Source organism: Notamacropus eugenii, chromosome 2 (genome assembly GCF_028372415.1).
Source record: "Notamacropus eugenii isolate mMacEug1 chromosome 2, mMacEug1.pri_v2, whole genome shotgun sequence".
In the NCBI taxonomy this organism is placed as follows: domain Eukaryota; kingdom Metazoa; phylum Chordata; class Mammalia; order Diprotodontia; family Macropodidae; genus Notamacropus; species Notamacropus eugenii.
Genome location: NC_092873.1, coordinates 537899178 through 537917391, shown reverse-complemented (window position 1 = coordinate 537917391; position 18214 = coordinate 537899178). Strand labels below are relative to the sequence as shown.

Below are 18214 nucleotides of genomic sequence, written 5' to 3'. Positions count from 1 at the left end.
CTGGTTTGGGTATCAAAACCATATTTGTATCATAGAAAGAATTTGGGAGGACTCCTTCTTCCCCAATTTTCAAGAATAGTGTATGTAGTATTGGAATTAACTGTTCTTTAAATGTTTGATAGAATTCACTTGTGAATCCATCTGGCCCTGGAGATTTTTTCCTAGGGAGTTCATTGATGGCTTGTTCAATTTATTTTTCTGAGATGGGGTTGTTTAAGTATTCAACTTCCTCTTCTGTTAATCTGGGCAATTTGTATTTTTTAAAATATTCATCCATCTCGTTTAGATTATCGAATTTGTGGGCATAGAGTTGGGCAAAGTAGTTTCTAATTATTGTTTTAATTTCCTCCTCATTGGAGGTGAGTTCACCCCTTTCATTTTTAATATTAGTAATTTGGTTTTCTTCTTTCTTTTTTTTAATCAGATTGACCAAAGGTTTATCAATTTTATTAGTTTTTTCATAAAACCAACTATTGGTTTTATTTATTAATTCAATAGTTTTCTTAATTTCAATTTTATTAATCTCTCCTTTGGTTTTCAGTATTTCTAATTTAGTATTTACTTGGGGATTTTCAATTTGTTCTTTTTCTAGCTTTTTCAACTGCAAGCCTAAGTCATTGATCTCCTCTTTCTCTATTTTACTTATGTAAGCATTCAGAGATATAAAACTTCCCCTAATAACTGCTTTTGCAGTATCCCATAAGTTTTGGTATGTTGTCTCACTATTGTCATTCTCTCGAATGAAATTGTTGATTGTTTCTATGATTTCATCTTTAACCCAACCCTTCTTTAGAATTAGATTATTTAGTTTCCAATTGATTTTTGGTTTCTCTTTCCATGGCCTTTTATTACATGTAATTTTTAATGCATTATGATCTGAAAAGGATGCATTGATTATCTCTACCTTTCTGCACTGGATTGTGAGATTTTTATGTCCTAGTACATGGTCAATTTTTGTAAATGTTCCATGTACTGCTGAGAAAAAAGTATATTCCTTTCTATTCCCATTTAATTTTCTCCAAAGATCTATCATATCTACCTTATCCAGAGTTTTATTTACCTCCTTAACCTCTTTCTTGTTTATTTTGAGGTTGGATTTATCGAGTTCAGAGAGGGGGAGGTTGAGGTCCCCCACTAGTATAGTTTTGCTATCAATTTCTTCCTTCAACTCCCCCAACCTCTCCTCTAAGAATCTGGATGCTATACCACTTGGAGCATACATGTTTAGTAATGATATTGCTTCATTGTCTATGGTGCCTTTTAGCAGGGTATAGTTTCCATCCTTATCCCTTTTGATTAGATCTATTTCTGCTTTTGCTTTGTCTGAGATTAGGATTGCTACTCCTGCCTTTCTTACATGAGGTGAAGCACAATATATTCTGCTCCATCCTTTGACCTTTATCCTATGTGTATCCCCCCGTTTCAAATGTGTCTTGTAAGCAGCATATTGTTGGATTATGGCTTTTAATCCATTCTGCTATCCGTCTCCGTTTTATGGGAGAGTTCATTCCATTCACATTCACAGTTATGATTACAATCTGTGTATTTCCCTCCAACCTCTTTCCCACCATTTGTGCTTTTAGCTCTCCCGTCTCCCTTCCCCTCCTCAATAGTATTCACTTTTCTCCCCCTCCTCCTGCAGCTTTCCCCTCCTTCTTTTAGCCCCCCTCCCTTTTAGTCCCCTTTACTCTTATTGCTTCTTTCCTCCCTTTTAGCCTCCCTCCCCTTTCTTCCCCCTTCCCCTCCTACTACCTATAGAGCTAGTTAGGCTTATCTACTTAAGATTATTGTTCCCTCCTTTGAACAAATCAGATGACAGTACCTCTCAAACAATGCTCATCTCCCTCCCCTCCTTCCCTCTACTATAGTTTTGTACTTCTTCCTGTGATATAATTTGCCATTTTCTGCTTCCCCCTTTCCACACCTCCTATTACATTCCCTTCTTATACTTAAATCATATTTTTGACATGACATCATTTACTTTATGCCCATTCCCTCTACATATATCCCTTTTATCATAATAGCTGCACAGTTCTCAAGATTAACAGGTATCATCTTCCCTTATAGGGAGACAAACAGTTTGCCCTAATTGAGTAGCAAGTTTTTGTTTTTGTTTTTTCCCCTCTGTTTACCTTTTTATGATTCTCTGGAGACCTGCATTTGAAGATCAAATTGTCTATTGAGTTCTGGTGTTTTGGTCAGGAAGCTCTGGAAATCCCTTATTTCGTTGAATGACTTTCTCCTTGCCTGTAATGTTATGCTGAACTTTGCTGGGTAGTTGATCCTTGGTTGAAGTCCCAACTCCTTTGCCTTACGGAATACTGGGTTCCAATTCTTTCGATCTTTTAATGTAGAAGCTGCAAGGTCCTGTGTGATCCTGACTGTGTGTCCTTGATATTTGAATTGTTTCTTTCTGGCTGCTTGTAGTATTTTCTCCTTCACTTGATAGCTCTGGAATTTGGCAACTATATTTCTTGGGGTTTTGAGTTTGGGATCCCTTTCAGGAGGGGAACGGTGGATTCTTTCGATGACTCTTTTGCCCTCTGAGTCAAGTACTTCTGGACAGTTTTCCTTGATGATTTCCTGGAAGATATTGTCCAGACTCTTTTCTTCATCATGGGTTTCTGGCAGGCCAATAATTGTTAGATTTTCTCTCCTGGATCTATTTTCCAGGTCAGTTGTTTTTCCAATTAAATATTTTACATTTTCTTCTATCTTTTCATTCTTTAGATTTTGTTTGACTGATTCTTGTTGCCTCATTGAGTCATTAGTTTCTACTTGCCCAATTCTAATCTTCATCGTAGTGTTTTCTTCAGTTAGCTTTTCCATCTCCTTTTCCATCTGACCAATTTTTCCCTTTAAGGAGCTATTTTCTCCATTTAATTTTTGTACTTCTTTTTCCATTCGACCAATTTTCCCAGTTAGGTTTTGGGTTTCCTTTTCCATCTGATCAATTTTCCCAATTAGGTTTTGGGTTTCTTTTCCATTTGATTAGCTCTTCCTTTTAGGGAATTATTCTCTCCAGTTAATTTTTGAACTTCCTTTTCCATTTCTTCAATTTTCTTTTTCAGGGTGATGTTCTCATCAGTGAATTCTTTTTTTATAGTTTTAAAATCATTGGCCAGTTTTTCTTTTATATCCTTCTTCAGACGTTCCAGGTAATCTAGTTGTGCTTGCGAGAAATTCATAGTCCCATCTGAGGTTTCAGATGGAAGTACAGTCTCAGCTCTAATCTCTTTGGTGTTTGTGTTTTGGTCCTTATCCCCATTGAAAGATTCTATGGTTTTTTCACTTTTCGTCTGCTTTTTCCGATTCATGATGTTGGCTGAGTGTTGTAGCTTTTGGTTCTTTCAGTCAGAAGGTACAGATCTTTAAGTTGAGCTGATGTGTGTCTAGGCTAAAAGCAGGCTTTTGTTTTTTGTTTCCCCGATCAACCCTGGGGTTAGCTTGTTAGGTGTGTGGGAGGGGTGGTCTGGTCTCAGGATATCTCCTCAGCTGACTTGAGGCAAAGGCAAGGTCAGGGGATGGTGATCCCAGCTTCCCTATTGTCTTCCCTTTTCCCCTGGAGGGCTGGGGCACGCCTAGAAGCTAAGGCGTGTTCCCGCCCCTCCTGGGGCTCGTCTCCTGGCGCTGAGGCTTGCCTGGGTCTCAGTGAGAATTTTCTCTGCCCTGGGTCGTCTGTCCCTCCAGCCATCTCCGCCACCGTAGTAAGAATCCCCCTTTGCCACTTTTCCAGCCTCTGGTGTGATGAGACCACCCGCCCCCTTCTGCTGTTCCCGCTGATCCAGGATTAATCTGGGGAAGAATTTTATGGTTCCCTCACGGTCATCAGGGGGGAGGAGAGAGCACTTACTGATCACTCTGCCATCCCAGTTCCTGGAAGTTCAAGTAGTGACCCACCGAAGTCCGTCTTCAGGCTGAAGATTTCAAGGGCTGCTGCGCTGATGTCTGGCACTCAGAGGCTCTCACCGGCTCGGCCTGGCTTATCTCCTGCTCCACTGGTCTCGCTCGCCACTCTCGGGCTCCTCTGGTCCCCTCCACCCTGCCGCGCTGACCGCACTGCGCTGTGCGCCGGGGTCTTACCCCAGCGGAATAGATCCCTCCCGTGGACCCTCCGGTCCAGCCTGGGCTCCGAATCCATCAAAGTCTGTCACCCACTGGATTCTACACCTCCAAAGTCTGGTCAGACTCTCCCCCCAGAGATATCCAGAGGAGTTTTTCCAGGAGCTTAGGTGAGTCGTTGCTTTCACTCTGCCATCTTGGCTCCGCCCCCCCCTAGAGTTTTTTAATGACTGAATGTTTTCATGCACTGAAGGAGTTGTGTTTTTCTAAAACTTGATTGAGTTTTCTTAATCAATAAAAATGCAGCAATGTTGCATCATCTGATGCCGAAATTCTATATCCTTAAAGTTGACTCAATCTAGAAAACTGTCTTCTGACTGTATATGAATATGCTTTCAACTCTGTCCTCTTCAGATCTTTGGCCGGTGGCGTCCCTGGCTCCCGGTGTCTGCCCCAGCTGAGCCGAGCCAGACCGGGCAGCTCCGGTGATGGTGACGGCGGCTGCGGCTCCGGAGTGTCAGCGCGCTCTTCCTGCGCGATTGCCAAGTGCGGCCGGGGCCGGGCACAGTATTTTAGATAAAATGAATGCTTCCTCATGTCTCCACATTCATCCTGGCAGCTGGTAACTATAAGTCAGAAAGATTTTCCCCACAGTGTAACAGAAGCTCTCCTACAACCTTGGGTACCAATTCCTCATAAGTTATGGATGCTCCTGAGATATTCATTATTTGTAATACTTCTTCTATTCTTAATGACATGTATGTTCGACTACATGTTAAGGTCTTTGAAAGCAGATGTTGGTGCTTACATTGCCTGGTTCATATCTAGTACTTACATGGTGCATATTGATTGATTAAAAAACCTAAAATGTGCTGCTTCTGAAGGTTATGTTCCTCTTTCCTATAGGATCTGGGAGCTCTGAGCCATCAAGAGGTTAGTTCAGAAATGGTGGGGCCAGAATGTGAAGTCATATTTTCTTGACTGAAAGCCCAGTGGAGTGTAGCCCCCTACAGTGCACTGTTGGCGCTCAATTAACATTTTAGAGAATGTATTTCACCCTGACTGGCACGTAGTAGGTAGATATCAGTTAGAGTTGACTGATGAGTTGAATGAATGTTGTTATCTTTTTCAAACTCTTGCAAAGTGGTCTCTGTGCTTCGTTGTTTTGTGAGAAGTAAGAGAACATGAACCAAAAGTATGGAGGAATTTGTCTTTGCTTTATGTTCCACTGATGAGCACTCTTTTTGCAGCGCCCCCAAATCTCCCTACCAGTCTATTAACCTGTTCTAAAAGATATCAGGTTAGAATTGGGAGTCTTAGACCTGCATCCAACTCAACCCACTTAACTGAAACTTATGAGTTTTTCCTATCATATTAAAATAAACAAGAGAACATTCCTCTTCTCCCCTAATATGCTATTACCTTTTATTTTTACACCAAAATTATTTGGTCTTCAACCCTCTTGCCAGTTGAATCTCCCTGTAAAACAAAGAACAACATTCAGTTAAATGAAGTAAAGTAGCAGCTACATCTGACAATGAATACACCATATCACATTTCTAACACTCCATTTTTGCCTTAAGGAAAGGAAAGCTCATGCCATCACTCTCAGATCTCCATGACTGAGATGCATCATTGCAATTAATTGTAATTAAGTGTAATTATATCCATCTTGAAAGTTTTTCTAATTTATATTATTGTAGCATTTGGATACACTGTTTTTCTTGTTCTGCTTTCTTCACTCTATATCAATTCATACAAGTCTTCCCATGCTTCTCCAAATTCCTCATATTTATTGTTTCTTTTTTTTTTTTTGATGAGGCAATGAGGATTAAGTGATATGCCCAGAGTCACACAGCTAGTAAGTGTCAAGGGTCTGAGGCCAGTGTCTGTCTCCTGACGTTAAGGCCAGGGGTTCTATCTACTGCATCACCTAGCTGCCCTGGTCATTGTCTCTTAAAGTGTCATGACATACTATTAGATTCATGCACTATTCTTTGTTTAGTCATTTCACAATCACTGGATCATGGGTCCATAGCAGGATGGCACCTCAGAAACTGTCTAATCTAAACCCTCCTTTGATAGAAGATGTGATGGATGAGGTTAACTAACCCAAAGTCACACAACTATCAAATGGCAGGAACAGGGTTTGAATCTCATTACCTTGACCCAGTTCCCTTCTCGTTCTGATACTGCCTCTTCATGAGAACCCATTTTCCAGGTCTTTGTCTTGGATAACTTTGTCTGTGTGTACGTGCATATGTATGTATGTATCTATATATGTAAGTATGTCTCTCAGTGCGTGTGGCATCACCGACTCAAAGGAGAGGGGCACTTTAGGCAATTTTGTAATTTTGGGACACTTTTTATTGAAATTCAACTAACAACATCCAAACATTTGTGAAAATAACTTTCAGATGCCCCCCCAAAATGCTTCATCTCCCAATCCAGCCCTCAACTCCCTGAGTCTAACAATGAGGGGATTGAATTCATATTCAATTTAATTCAGATGAAAATGGATTTGGGACCCCCTTTACTACAAGCTACACTCACAGGCAAGACCAGCACAACTCTTATATGGTGGAGATCTCTTTTTTCTGGTAAACCTTAGAATGTGGCATATGAGAAGAAAAGAGTTTGTTGTGTGTGTGTGTGTGTGTGTGTGTGTATGTGTGTGCGTGTGTGATCTCTTGTGTTTTTCCATAATTTAGGACAATTCCAACTCAATCCATCAAGCATTTGTCGAAGTTCATATGTGTATAAGTAGAGAAATGTACACCTGTAGACACAGATACTGGGGATACTTCATCTTGAGACATGGGATGTGGGGTTGGAGGACTTGAGAGCTGTCTTCCAGCATTTGAAGGACTGCCATGTGGGGGCTGGGCTGTATGTATTCTGCTCACCCCCAGAGATAGAACCAGGAGCAATGGACAGAAGTTAGAAAGATTTAGGTTCAGTGTCAAGAAAGTCTCTCATTTAGGTGGAGCTGTCCAAGAGCTGAATGGATAGCTCACCAGTATCCAAATCAGAATTCCATGACTACTACTTTTTGGGTAGATTACAGTGGGGATTCATTTTGTGTATGGATTGGCCTAGACTGGGTGTGTGGGGAGGGAACCTGGGGCTTTCAGGCCACATGTGGACTTCTAGATCCTTAAGTGTGGCCTTTTGGCTGAATCCCTTTGCCTAGAGGGCCCAAGGGCCCTATCTACCTTCAAATTCATTGACTTTCTATAAAGTACTGTGCAAACTTGAAAGCACCATATAAATGTTAATTAGTTTTATTTATTATGAATCCACTATGGAGACATTGGGGAAAGAAATAAGCATTTACTGCATGCCCACTATGTGCCAGGAACTGTGCTATATGCTTCATTTTCTTCTCACAACAGGCCTGGGAGATATTCCATTTTATTAACCCATTTTATAGTTGAGGACACTGAAACAGACGGAGGTTAAATGACTTGCTCAAGGTCTCATATCTAGCAAGTGGCTGAAACTGGATTTAATCTCAAATCATCCTGACTCCAGGCCGAGTGTTCTATCTACCATGCCATGCAGCTGCCTAGAGGAATCCAAAGCCAAAGTGACATACCATGCCCAATCTCAAGGAATGCACATTGTACTGGGAAGGAGAGGACCTCAATTCAGAAATGGTACTTTCAAAAGGAGATGTTGCACACAATCACCATGATCGAATCTTTTCAAGGCTATCTTTAACATTGCCATGTATTAACCAGCTTTCTTTTTGGAATCCAAACTACAGCAGTTGAAAGTGGCTGATCTCATTTTATAGCAGGCATTCAATCTGCTCCATTAGGACTGTAAGTGTTTGGTTCAACAGCTGTTTCTACTTTTTTCTGGGGAATTTTTTTCCAAATTGCATTTCCATAATGTGGATGCTTGGTCCTCTACCTAGGGAAAGAGAAGTTGGGTTCCCTTCCCTGTGCAGAGATAGCAGCAGCCACCACAGTCAGATCCCTGATACGCTCTGGGAAAGTGAAGCTACTCGGGAGGACCAGCCTCTATTGAGAGCTCTCAGCTTCTAGCAGCTGAACTGAAGAAATAACTCAGAGCAGCAAAGCTAAAATCAGGGCTCTTGACAGATTAATTCCATAAGAGAAATCAATCATGGAGCTTGTTGCCGGCATCTATAATATTTGGAAAGTTTCCTGTCTAGCACCACTGAGATGTAGGCTTCTTGACCTTGAATGCATTAAGCTAATGCATGAGCACATTAATGTAATCAGCTGATCACCGTGCTTTCCATCATACCCTAGTCTGCCTTTACAATCATCAGCAAACAGTGGCCATTGTTCTCCTGGGCCCTCATCTAACCAAACAAAAATAGTTCCTGCAGAGGGGGAGGTTTATCTTTCCTAGCCTAAGATAGTAGTTATAGCAACTTCCTGACAAGGCCTTAATTTGTGGAGCCAGTCACCCCCAGCAACATGCCAGTTCATTGTGGTACAAGCTAGTCCCCTGAGCGAAATCTGCCAACCTGAAAGAGCTCACATTGGAAATTGGAGTCTGACTGCAGATATGATAATCATGACTTGTCCTCAGATGGCAGCTTGCTAGGGAGAGTTATCTCCAGGTGATAATCCTGGTGATTTAGAGGAATCTCAAGTACTAATGCAAAGCAGGCTAAGTAGGAACAAAGGCAGGGATACATGGCTGGACACACAGAGACTCTGGATATGATCAAAGAGCAAAAGCAGGAGGTAGTAAGAATCGCTGAGGTGGGCACTGAAGAGTAGTCGATAGAGACTTAGCCTCAGCATTAGGAAGCACTGGATTCAACTCTTGCCTCTGCCATACTGGCTGTGCGACCTCAGGAAGTCACTTTGTTGGTCAGTGCCCAAGGGAATGCATTAACACAATAAGTTATAGACCAAATATGATTGGCATCACCAGCAGGAGTTTTGTCTTAGGGAGTTCTCTACACCAGAGGAAAAACAGATCTAGTAGATCATGATAAAAGTAATGATGATGATGATGATGATAACAATGAAAATGATAGTGCCTAGAACAGTTCCTGCCACCTAGTAGGAATTTTCAAAATATTTATTGACTGTGACTGAAAAATAATGATGATACCTCCTTCACATGATAAGTCCTTCACAGCTCAGGTGAGACCTTATTCATGAAGCCTTCCCTGATTAAACTCAGAAGGCTCAGCTGTGAGCTTTTTCCCTTTCCTTCAACTATTCCTTAAGGGGATCATTTCAGGTTACTGGCAGGAAAAACAAACTTTCTACCAATTTGAGTTGTCCAGAGTGGCCTGAGTTGCCTAGAGAAGCACAAAATTTCTCCCCCTTGGAGATTTTCAGATTGGGTACATTCTAAAAGAAATTTATTTCATGTATGGGATGAATTAGATGGCTATCAGCATCTCTTCCAAATCTAAAATTCTGTGATTCCCAGTATACCCTGAGTCCTCAAGGGTTACACCAGAAATTAGTTTATATTATATTCTGGACTGAGTGATCAAAAGCAAGGTACCAAAAGGGAATTATCTGTACTATATTAGGGCAATGATTGATTTAGTATACAGCTAAAGTTAAAACTTCCTAAGATTCCCCACTCAACTTTTAGGCATGTTAATGGGGAAGAGAAGGCAAATGCTCCCCAATTCCCTGCCCAGAACAATATGATAAAAGAGTTGATCTTTTTGATAGGCAAATTAAATGACTGCCTTGGTAGTATGACACAAGTAATCTTGCTCTCTCCAAGTTATGTGTCTATGCAATTCCCAGACAGTAAGTTCAGTCAAAAGAATTAGGTCAGTTTAATTTTGTTTCATTTTGTTTTTCTCAATTACACGTAAATTTTTTCTTATTCTTCTTTTAAAATTAAGTTTCAATTGCTCTCCCTCCCTCCCTTCCCTATCTACTCCTTTATAAGGCAGCTAAAATAGATTATACATGTGAAATCAAATAAAACATACTTCCCTATTAGTCATGTTGAAAAAAATTAAAAGCAACAACAACAACAACAAGAAAGACAATGAGCAAGAAAAACAAACAAACAAAAAATAAAGCAAAATTTAAAAAGCACATTCCTTGATCTGCATTCGGAATCCACCAGTTCTTTCTCTGGAGATGGATACAATTTTTCATCATAAATTCACTGGAATTATCTTGGATCATTGTACTGGTCAGATTAGCTAAGTCATTCACGTTTGATCATAATACAATATTGTTGTTACTGTGTACAATATTCTCCTGGTTCTGCTCATTTCACTTTACATCAGTTCACATTTCTTTCCAGATTTTTCTGAAACCATGCTGCTTGTAATTTTTTGAAGCACAATAGTATTCTCCCATAGTCATAGCTTGTTCAGCAATTCCCCAGTTGATGAGAATCCTGTCCACTTGCAATTCTTTGCCACCACAAAAGGACTTCTATAAATAGATTTGTGCAAATAGGTCCTTCCCATTCCCCCATTTTTATATCTTTGAGATACAGACCTAGCAGTGGTATTGGTGGGTCAAAGGGTATGCCCGTTTATATAGCCTTTTGGCAAAATTCCAAATTACTCTCCAGAATGGTTGGATCAGTTCATAAATCTACCAACAGCACATTAATATCCCACTTTTTCACATTACATCCAACATTTCTCATTTTCCTTTTCAGTCATATTAGCCAATCTGATAGGCACGAGATCTTACCTTGGAACTGTTTTAATTTGAATTTTTCTAATCAATAGTAATTTACAGCATTTTTATATGAATATTGAAAGCTTTGATTTCTTCTTCTGAAAACTGGCTGTTCATTTCCTCTGACCATTATTAATTGGGAAATGACTCATATACTCACAAATTTGACTCACTGCTTTATATATTTGAAGAATGAATCATAGAAAATTCCCATAAAATTTCTCCCCAGTTTTCTGCTTTCTTTCTAATCTTGGCAGCATTGATCTTGTTTCAATTTAATGTCATCAAAATTATCCATTTTACACGCTGTACTATTCTCTATGGGTAGCTAAATGGCTCAGTTGATAGAGCACTGGATCTGCAGTCAGAAAGACCTAAGTTCAAATACAGTTTCAGATAATTATTAGCTGTGACATCCTGGGCAAATCATTTAACTTCTGTTTGCTTCAATCCACTGGAGAAGGAAATGGTAAGCCACTTTAGTTATCTTTGCTAAAAAAAAAATACTCCTATAGACAATATCAAAGTGCTACAGTCCATGGGGTCACAAAGAATCAGATATGACTGCATGACTAGACAACAATGCTCCCTATCTCTTGTTTGATCATAAGTTCTTCTCTTATTCATAGGTCTGATAGGTAAAATTTTCCATGTTCCCTTAACTTGCTTACAATATCAACCTTTATGTCCAAATCATGCATCTCTTTTGACCTTATATTGGTATATGGTGTGTGATGTTGGACTATATCTAGTTTCTGTCAAAGTGCTTTTTGTTTTCCTAACAATTTTTTTTTTGTTAAAGTGAGTTCTTTTCCTAAAAGCTTGAATCTCTGGGTTTATCAAACATTAGATTACTATGATCATTCACAACTATGTATTATGTACCTAATCTAGTCTACTGATCTATCACTCTGCTTCTTGGCCAATACTATGTTGCTTTTATGAATATCACTTTGTAATACAGTTTGAGGCCTGATTGTGCTAGGCCACCTTCCTTCATATTTTTTGAGTGATATTCTTGACCTTTTGTTTGTGCAGATGAATCCTGTTATGATACTTTCTGTCTCTCAAAAATAATTTTGAGGCGTTTAATTGGTATGACACAATAAATTAATTTAGGTAGATTTGTAATTTTATTATAATGACTCAGCTTTCCCATTCAAAATTAATGTTCTCCGATTATTTAAATTTGTCTTTATTTGTGTGACATGTTTTGTAATTGTGTTCATATAGCCCCTGTGTTTGTCATGGCAAGTGGACTCTAAAGTATTTTCTATTGTCTATAGCTATTTTAAATGAAATTTCTCTTTCTATCTCTTGCTGCTGGACTTTGTTGGTGAAATCTGGAAATATTGATGACTTATTTGGGTTTATTTTATATTCTGCAACTTTGCTGAAGTTGTTAATTATTTCAAATAATTTTTCAGTTGAGGCTTATGAGTTCTGTAATTATGCCACTATGTCATGTCCAAAGAGTGATAGATTTATTTCCTCATTGCCTGGTTTAATTCCTGTAATTGCTTTTTCTTCTCTTATTACTGCTGTTGTTGTTTTGTAATTTTGAATAATAGTGCTGAGAATGGGCATCCTAGCTTCACCCTTAATCTTGCTGGGAAGGCTTCTAGTTTATCCCTATTACAGTTAAAAGGGGCAGCTAGATGGTGCAGTGGATAGAGCACCAGTGCAGGAGGCAGGAGGACTTGAATTCAAATCTCACCTCAGACACTTGACACTCACTAGGTGTGTGACCTTGGGCAAGTCACTTAACCCCAATTGCCTCATCCTGGGTCATCTCCATCCTGATGAATATGTGGTCACTGGATTCAGATGGCTCTGGAGGAGAAGTGAGGCTGGTGACCTGCACAGCCCTCCCTCCCTCAAAACAAAGCCAAGTGCAAGTCATGTCATTATTTCCCTGATGGCATGGTCTTCTTTGGCAAAAAAGGATGAACACACGCACATTACAATTAAAACTTGCTCATGATTTTAACTAGATAATACTTGTATTAAAAAAGCTCCATTTATTCCTATACTTTCTAGTGTTTTTAAGAGAAATGGGTGTTTCATTTTGTAAAAAGCTTTTAATGCATATTTTGAGATAATTATATCATTTCTGTAGGTTTTGTTATTGATATAGTCAATTATACTGAGAGTTTTCCTAATATTTAACCAGCCTTGAATACCTGTTATAAATTTCACCTGGTAATAAAGCATGATTTTTGTGATATACTGCTATAATCTCCTGGCTATCATTTTATTTTAGAATTTTGCACCAACATTTATTAGAGAAATTGTTCTGTAATTTTTCTCTGTTTTTGCCCTTCCTGGTGTAGTTATCAGCATATTTGAGTCATAAAAGGAATTTGTAGGACTTCTTCTTTTCCTGTCCTTCCAAATAGTTTTTGTCATTTGGAATTAATTGCTCTTTAAATGTTTGATAGAATTTACTTGTGAATTCATCTGGTCCTGGGAGCTCATTGGTGACTTCTTCAATCTCTTTTTCTAAGGTAGCATAATTTTTATATTAATTTTATTTATTTTTAGTGTTCTACAATCACTACCATAAAACTTAGACGTTTCCCCCCCGACTTACCCCCCACCCCTCCCCTCCCTCCCTGAGATGGCATACAATTCTATATAGGATCTGCACATATATTCCTATTGAATACATTTTCACTATAGCCATGCTGTGTAGCAGAACTAAAATAAATGGGAGAAATCATATAACAAACCAAACATTAAATACACACACACACACACACACACACACACACGCACACACAAAATGATTTGCTACCTTCTGCAATGGAATTCCATAGTTTTTTCTCTGGGTGTGGAAGACATTTTGCCTTAGGAGATCTTTGGGGATTTTTTTTGAAGTCCTTGCATAGCTATGAAGATCCAAGTCTACCAGAAAAACCTCTTGCACATTGTGGTCATAGCTGTGCACAAAGTTCTCCTGGTTCTGCTCCTTTCACTGAGCATCAGATCATATAAGTCTTTCCAGGCCTCTCTGCAGTCTTCTTGTTCATCATTTCTTATCGTTCAATAGTGTTCCATTACATTCATATACTATAATTTATTCAGCCATTCCCCAATTGATGGGCACCCTCTTGATTTCCAGTTCTTGGCCACTACAGAGAGTGCTGCTATAAATATTTTTGTACATGTGAGACCCTTTCCCATGATCTCTTGGGGATACAGTCCTAGAAGTGATACTGCTCAGTCAAAGGGTATGCACATTTTTGTAACCCTTTGGGCATAGTTCCAAATTGCTCTCCAGATTGGTTGGATGAGCTCACAGCTCCATCATCAATGAATTAATGTTCCAACGTTCCCACATCCTCTCCAACATTTATCGTTTTCCTGTTCTGTCATGTTTGCTAATCTGATAGGTATGATGTGGTACCCCAGACTTGTTTTGATTTGCATCTCTCTAATTAAAAGTGATTTAGAGGATTTTTTCATATGACTATAGATATCTTTAATTTCATCCTCTGAAAATTGCCTGTTCATATCCTTTGACCATTTATCAACTGGGGAATGACTTGCATTGTTGTACATTTGACTCACTTCTTTATATATTCTAGAAATGAGGCCTTTATCCCCAAGATTAGCTGTAAAGCTTCTTTCCCAATATCTTAAATCCCTCTGAGTTTTGGTTGCGTTGAGTTTGGTTGTGCAAAGATACTATTATTTTAATGTTCTAATTCCTCTTCTGTTAATTTAGGCATTTTATGTTTTTGCAAATATTTATCCATTTCACTTAGATTGTCAGATTTATTGGCATATAATTAGGCAAAAATAGGTCCTAGCAATTACTTTAATTTCACCTTGACTGGGAGTAAATTTGTACTTTGAATTTTTTGTTACTGGTAATTTGGTTTTCTTCTTTCTTTTGTAAAATTGAATTAAACAATGGATAATCTATTATATTGGTTTTCAAACCAGCTCTGCTGTGGGAATGCCTGTAATGCTATCATGTCTCAGGTCCAACTACTGACATCCCTGTCTTCTTTTAAGTCTCAACTAAAATTCCACTCCTTTTATGAAGCTTTTTCCATTCTCTTTTTATTCCAGTGCCTTCTTTTTTAATCATTCTCATTTGTGCTTCCTGTGTAGATATTTGCTTGCCTCTCCCATTAGATTGTAATCTCCTTGGGGGCAGGGATTATCTTTTTTTTTCCCTTTTTGTATACTCAGTGCTTAGCACAGGGCCAATAATATAGTAGGCACTTAATAAGTGTTGATTGATTGATTTAGAATAGATGATCTTGTATTTATATTCTCAATCTATTGCTTCCTATGTGACCCTGAGAAAATCCCTCCACTTCTCTGGGCCTTAGTATAGTTATTCATTGGTTCATCTGAATGTACTCTCAGATCCCTTCCTTACTCAATACCCTGCTCTTCGTTCTCATTTCAGCCTCACCACAACCCTGTGAAGAGAACATGACATATCTTTTATCCCTAGTTTATAGATGAGAAAATCGAAGCTGAGATTAATTTGGTGATTAGCCTAAGGTCACACAATGACTAAAGGATTTGAACACAGATCTTTCATGACTCAAGCTGCTTGAGAACACTATAGAACACCAATTAATAGGCATAAGAGTTTAAGTAATAGAATTTGACAGGATGGAGTTGGGGGTAAAGTCCTTGAAATCAGTTGTCCAGGACCTCAAAGCTTGACTGAGTTGTAGGACCAAGGCCATTTCCATCAGATGACTCCTAAGTGAGTTTTTTTTTACACAAATTGCTATAACATGAATTTTGGAGTCTATTATTAGACTTTGTAGTTTCTCCAGGGATAATGATACCCAGCCCTGAAAAGAGCCATTAAATGTATAGTGGACCAAAAAATGTTGGGTTTTTTTAAAATCCTCTTTTCCATTTTTGAGAGAGTATGAAGCTTTTGCCTATTCTACTTCCCTCCTTCCCACATAGACACTCTTTTTATGGCTCCAAACAAAACTATCAGGGCAATGTGATAAAGTGAAGTAGGAGGTGCTGGCCTTCCCCGGTACTCTGAGCCTGTCTTTGTCAGCTCTGGTGGGAAGGAAAGCAGCAGAGATGGCCCTGCCAGTTCCTATTCAGGTTTGACACTGAATACAAATCCAATCTAAAATTAGTTCTGAGAAATATAAGAAAGAATGAACCCCACTTGGGCTGCCTGTATTGACTTGACTATGATGCACAGCCCTGGGAGTCAATCTCCTCTGCTGACAGGAGTTACCAGATAACAAGTGGTAGACAATTATTCAGTCTATCAGCAGACAGCCTTGTGAACAGCTCAATTTCTGCCATTCTGAAGTTCAAGATTTTAGCCACATAGAGCTATAGTTAATTTAAAGCCCCTAGTGTCCAAAAGGCCCTTTGAAAATGGGATATGGGAGATGGAGCCAAGATGATGAAGTAAAGGCAGGGACTCTCCCAAGCTCTCACCAAACCACTCAAATATCTGCAAATAATGACTTTAAACAAATTTTAGAGTGGCAGAATCCACAAAAAGACCGAATTAAAACATTTTCCAACCCAAGAAAACTTACAAAGTCAGCAGGAAAGGTCTGTTGGATCAGAGAGAGAGGAGTATGGTCCAGCACAGTTTGCACCAGTGAATACCAGGCCCAGGCAAACCAGGAGTGACTGAATCAGTACAAGTAGTGGCTATTTTCAGACTTCTCAGTCCACCAATGATAAGAAAATCTGACAAGGAGTCAGAAGAGGATTTACAGGGGTACCATTGCTGGCATCAAGGATAAGACTCTGTTGCATTGCCTATACTTGGGTGTAGGGTTCAGTCCTTAGTCTCAGTTCCAGTGTCAAGAGGAGAACTAGTACATGAGAGCTTGAGACTACAAGGGAGCAGGGACCCTAGTCATAGTTCCAGGGTTGAAAAGAGTGCTTTGTGGTTGCTCACAAACCAGTGCATAGTATAGAAGAATAGTAAACACACCTCTTCCTATATCATACCAACGTGGAAAAATGAAAAACAAAAGCAAAAACTGAAAACCTGACAGTTCCACAGAATTACCTCTGAAAACAGCCACACACACACACACACACACACACACACACACATAAAACATGAAGCTTGGGACAGTGCCCTTCCACTTTAGCGTAAAGTTAAAAGTCAAGAAATAAACTGGAAAAAAATATAAAAAAACAGAAAACAAATCTGACCATAGAAAATTACTATGGTGACAATGAAGATCAAAACACACACACTCAGAAGAAGACAACAAAGTTAAAATTCCTGCTTTCAAAATCTCAAAGAAAAATTGAAATTGGACTTAAGCCATGGAATTGCTTAAAAAGGATTTTAAAAATCAAGTAAGAGAGGCAGAAGAAAAATTTGGAAGAGCAATAAGAGTGAGACAAGAAAACAATGAAAGGGGGCAGATCCAAGATGGTGGAATAGAAGGAAGGATGTGCTCTAGCTCTACTCCCATAACCCATAAAATACTTGTAAAAATGACTCTACAAATTGTAGAGCAGCAGAAACCACAAAACAGCAAAGTGAAAGAGATTTGCAGCCCAAGACAGCCTGGAAGGCGAACAGGAATGGTCTATTGCATCTGCTTTGGAGTGGAGTGCAGTATAGCTTTGGCTGCATGGCAGGTCTTTGACAGGACTGGAGCAGGCTTCAGGTTGCAGAATCATGGGCAACAGCTGTGGTTCCCAGATTTCTCAACCCACAAATGCCAAAGAGAGCTTCAAAGGTCAGTGAGAAAACTCTTTCACCTGGATGAGAGCAGCCACTGTGGCACAGCATCTATTTTTGGAGTCCTCAGCTGAAAGATCCTGGGAGAATCGAGAGGCCAATCTGGGTCTCAGCCCTGAGTGGTGGCCCTGGGGTAAGGAGGAGCGCTGGCATGGTGGAGTTGATGGAAGCTTTGGAGAGGGAATTCTACTCACAGATCCTGGGCAGAACAGTTTGTGGTTGCTCCCAGATCAAAATACAGGCCAGGAGAGGAGTAAAGTCCTCTCCCTTGATTGTGCCACCTTTGAGGAACTGAAAACTTAGACATCCCTAAAGTATATCCTCCACTTGACAAAGGACTAAAAAGTCAAGTGACAGACTGGGAAAGTGCCCAGAAAAGGGAAAAAAATAAGATTATAGAAGGTTATTTTCTTGGTGAACAAGTATTTTATTTCTTCCTTTTGGATCAGGAACAACAAAACACATCATGAGAAGAAGACATAAAAGTCAAGGATTCTGCATCAAAAACCTCCAAGAAAATATATACAATGGTCTCAGGACTTGGAAGAACTCAGAATGGGTTTTGAAAATTAAGTAAGAGGGGTGGAATAAAAATTTGGAAGAGAAATGAGAGCAATGCAAGAAAATCATGAAAAACCAGTTAACAGCTTGGTAAAGGAGGCACAAAAAATAATGAAGAAAAATAACACCTTAAAACTAAAATAGGTTAATTGGTAAAAGAGACACAAAAATCCAATAAAGTGAAGAATGCCTGAAAAAGCAG

At 39.3% G+C, this 18214-nt stretch overlaps 1 protein-coding gene across 1 annotated transcript in view; it reads right to left on the bottom strand.

The window, feature by feature from the left end:
• Positions 1-1781: 1781 nt before the first annotated feature.
• ST6GALNAC3 (ST6 N-acetylgalactosaminide alpha-2,6-sialyltransferase 3) overlaps positions 1782-18214 on the bottom strand; it is a 713190-nt gene continuing 696757 nt past the window's right edge. Inside the window, exon 4 of the mRNA XM_072649889.1 lies at positions 1782-5541. Coding sequence (XP_072505990.1) covers positions 5505-5541 — 37 coding nt within the window. The 3' untranslated portion in view covers positions 1782-5504. The remainder of the gene's footprint in view (positions 5542-18214) is intronic.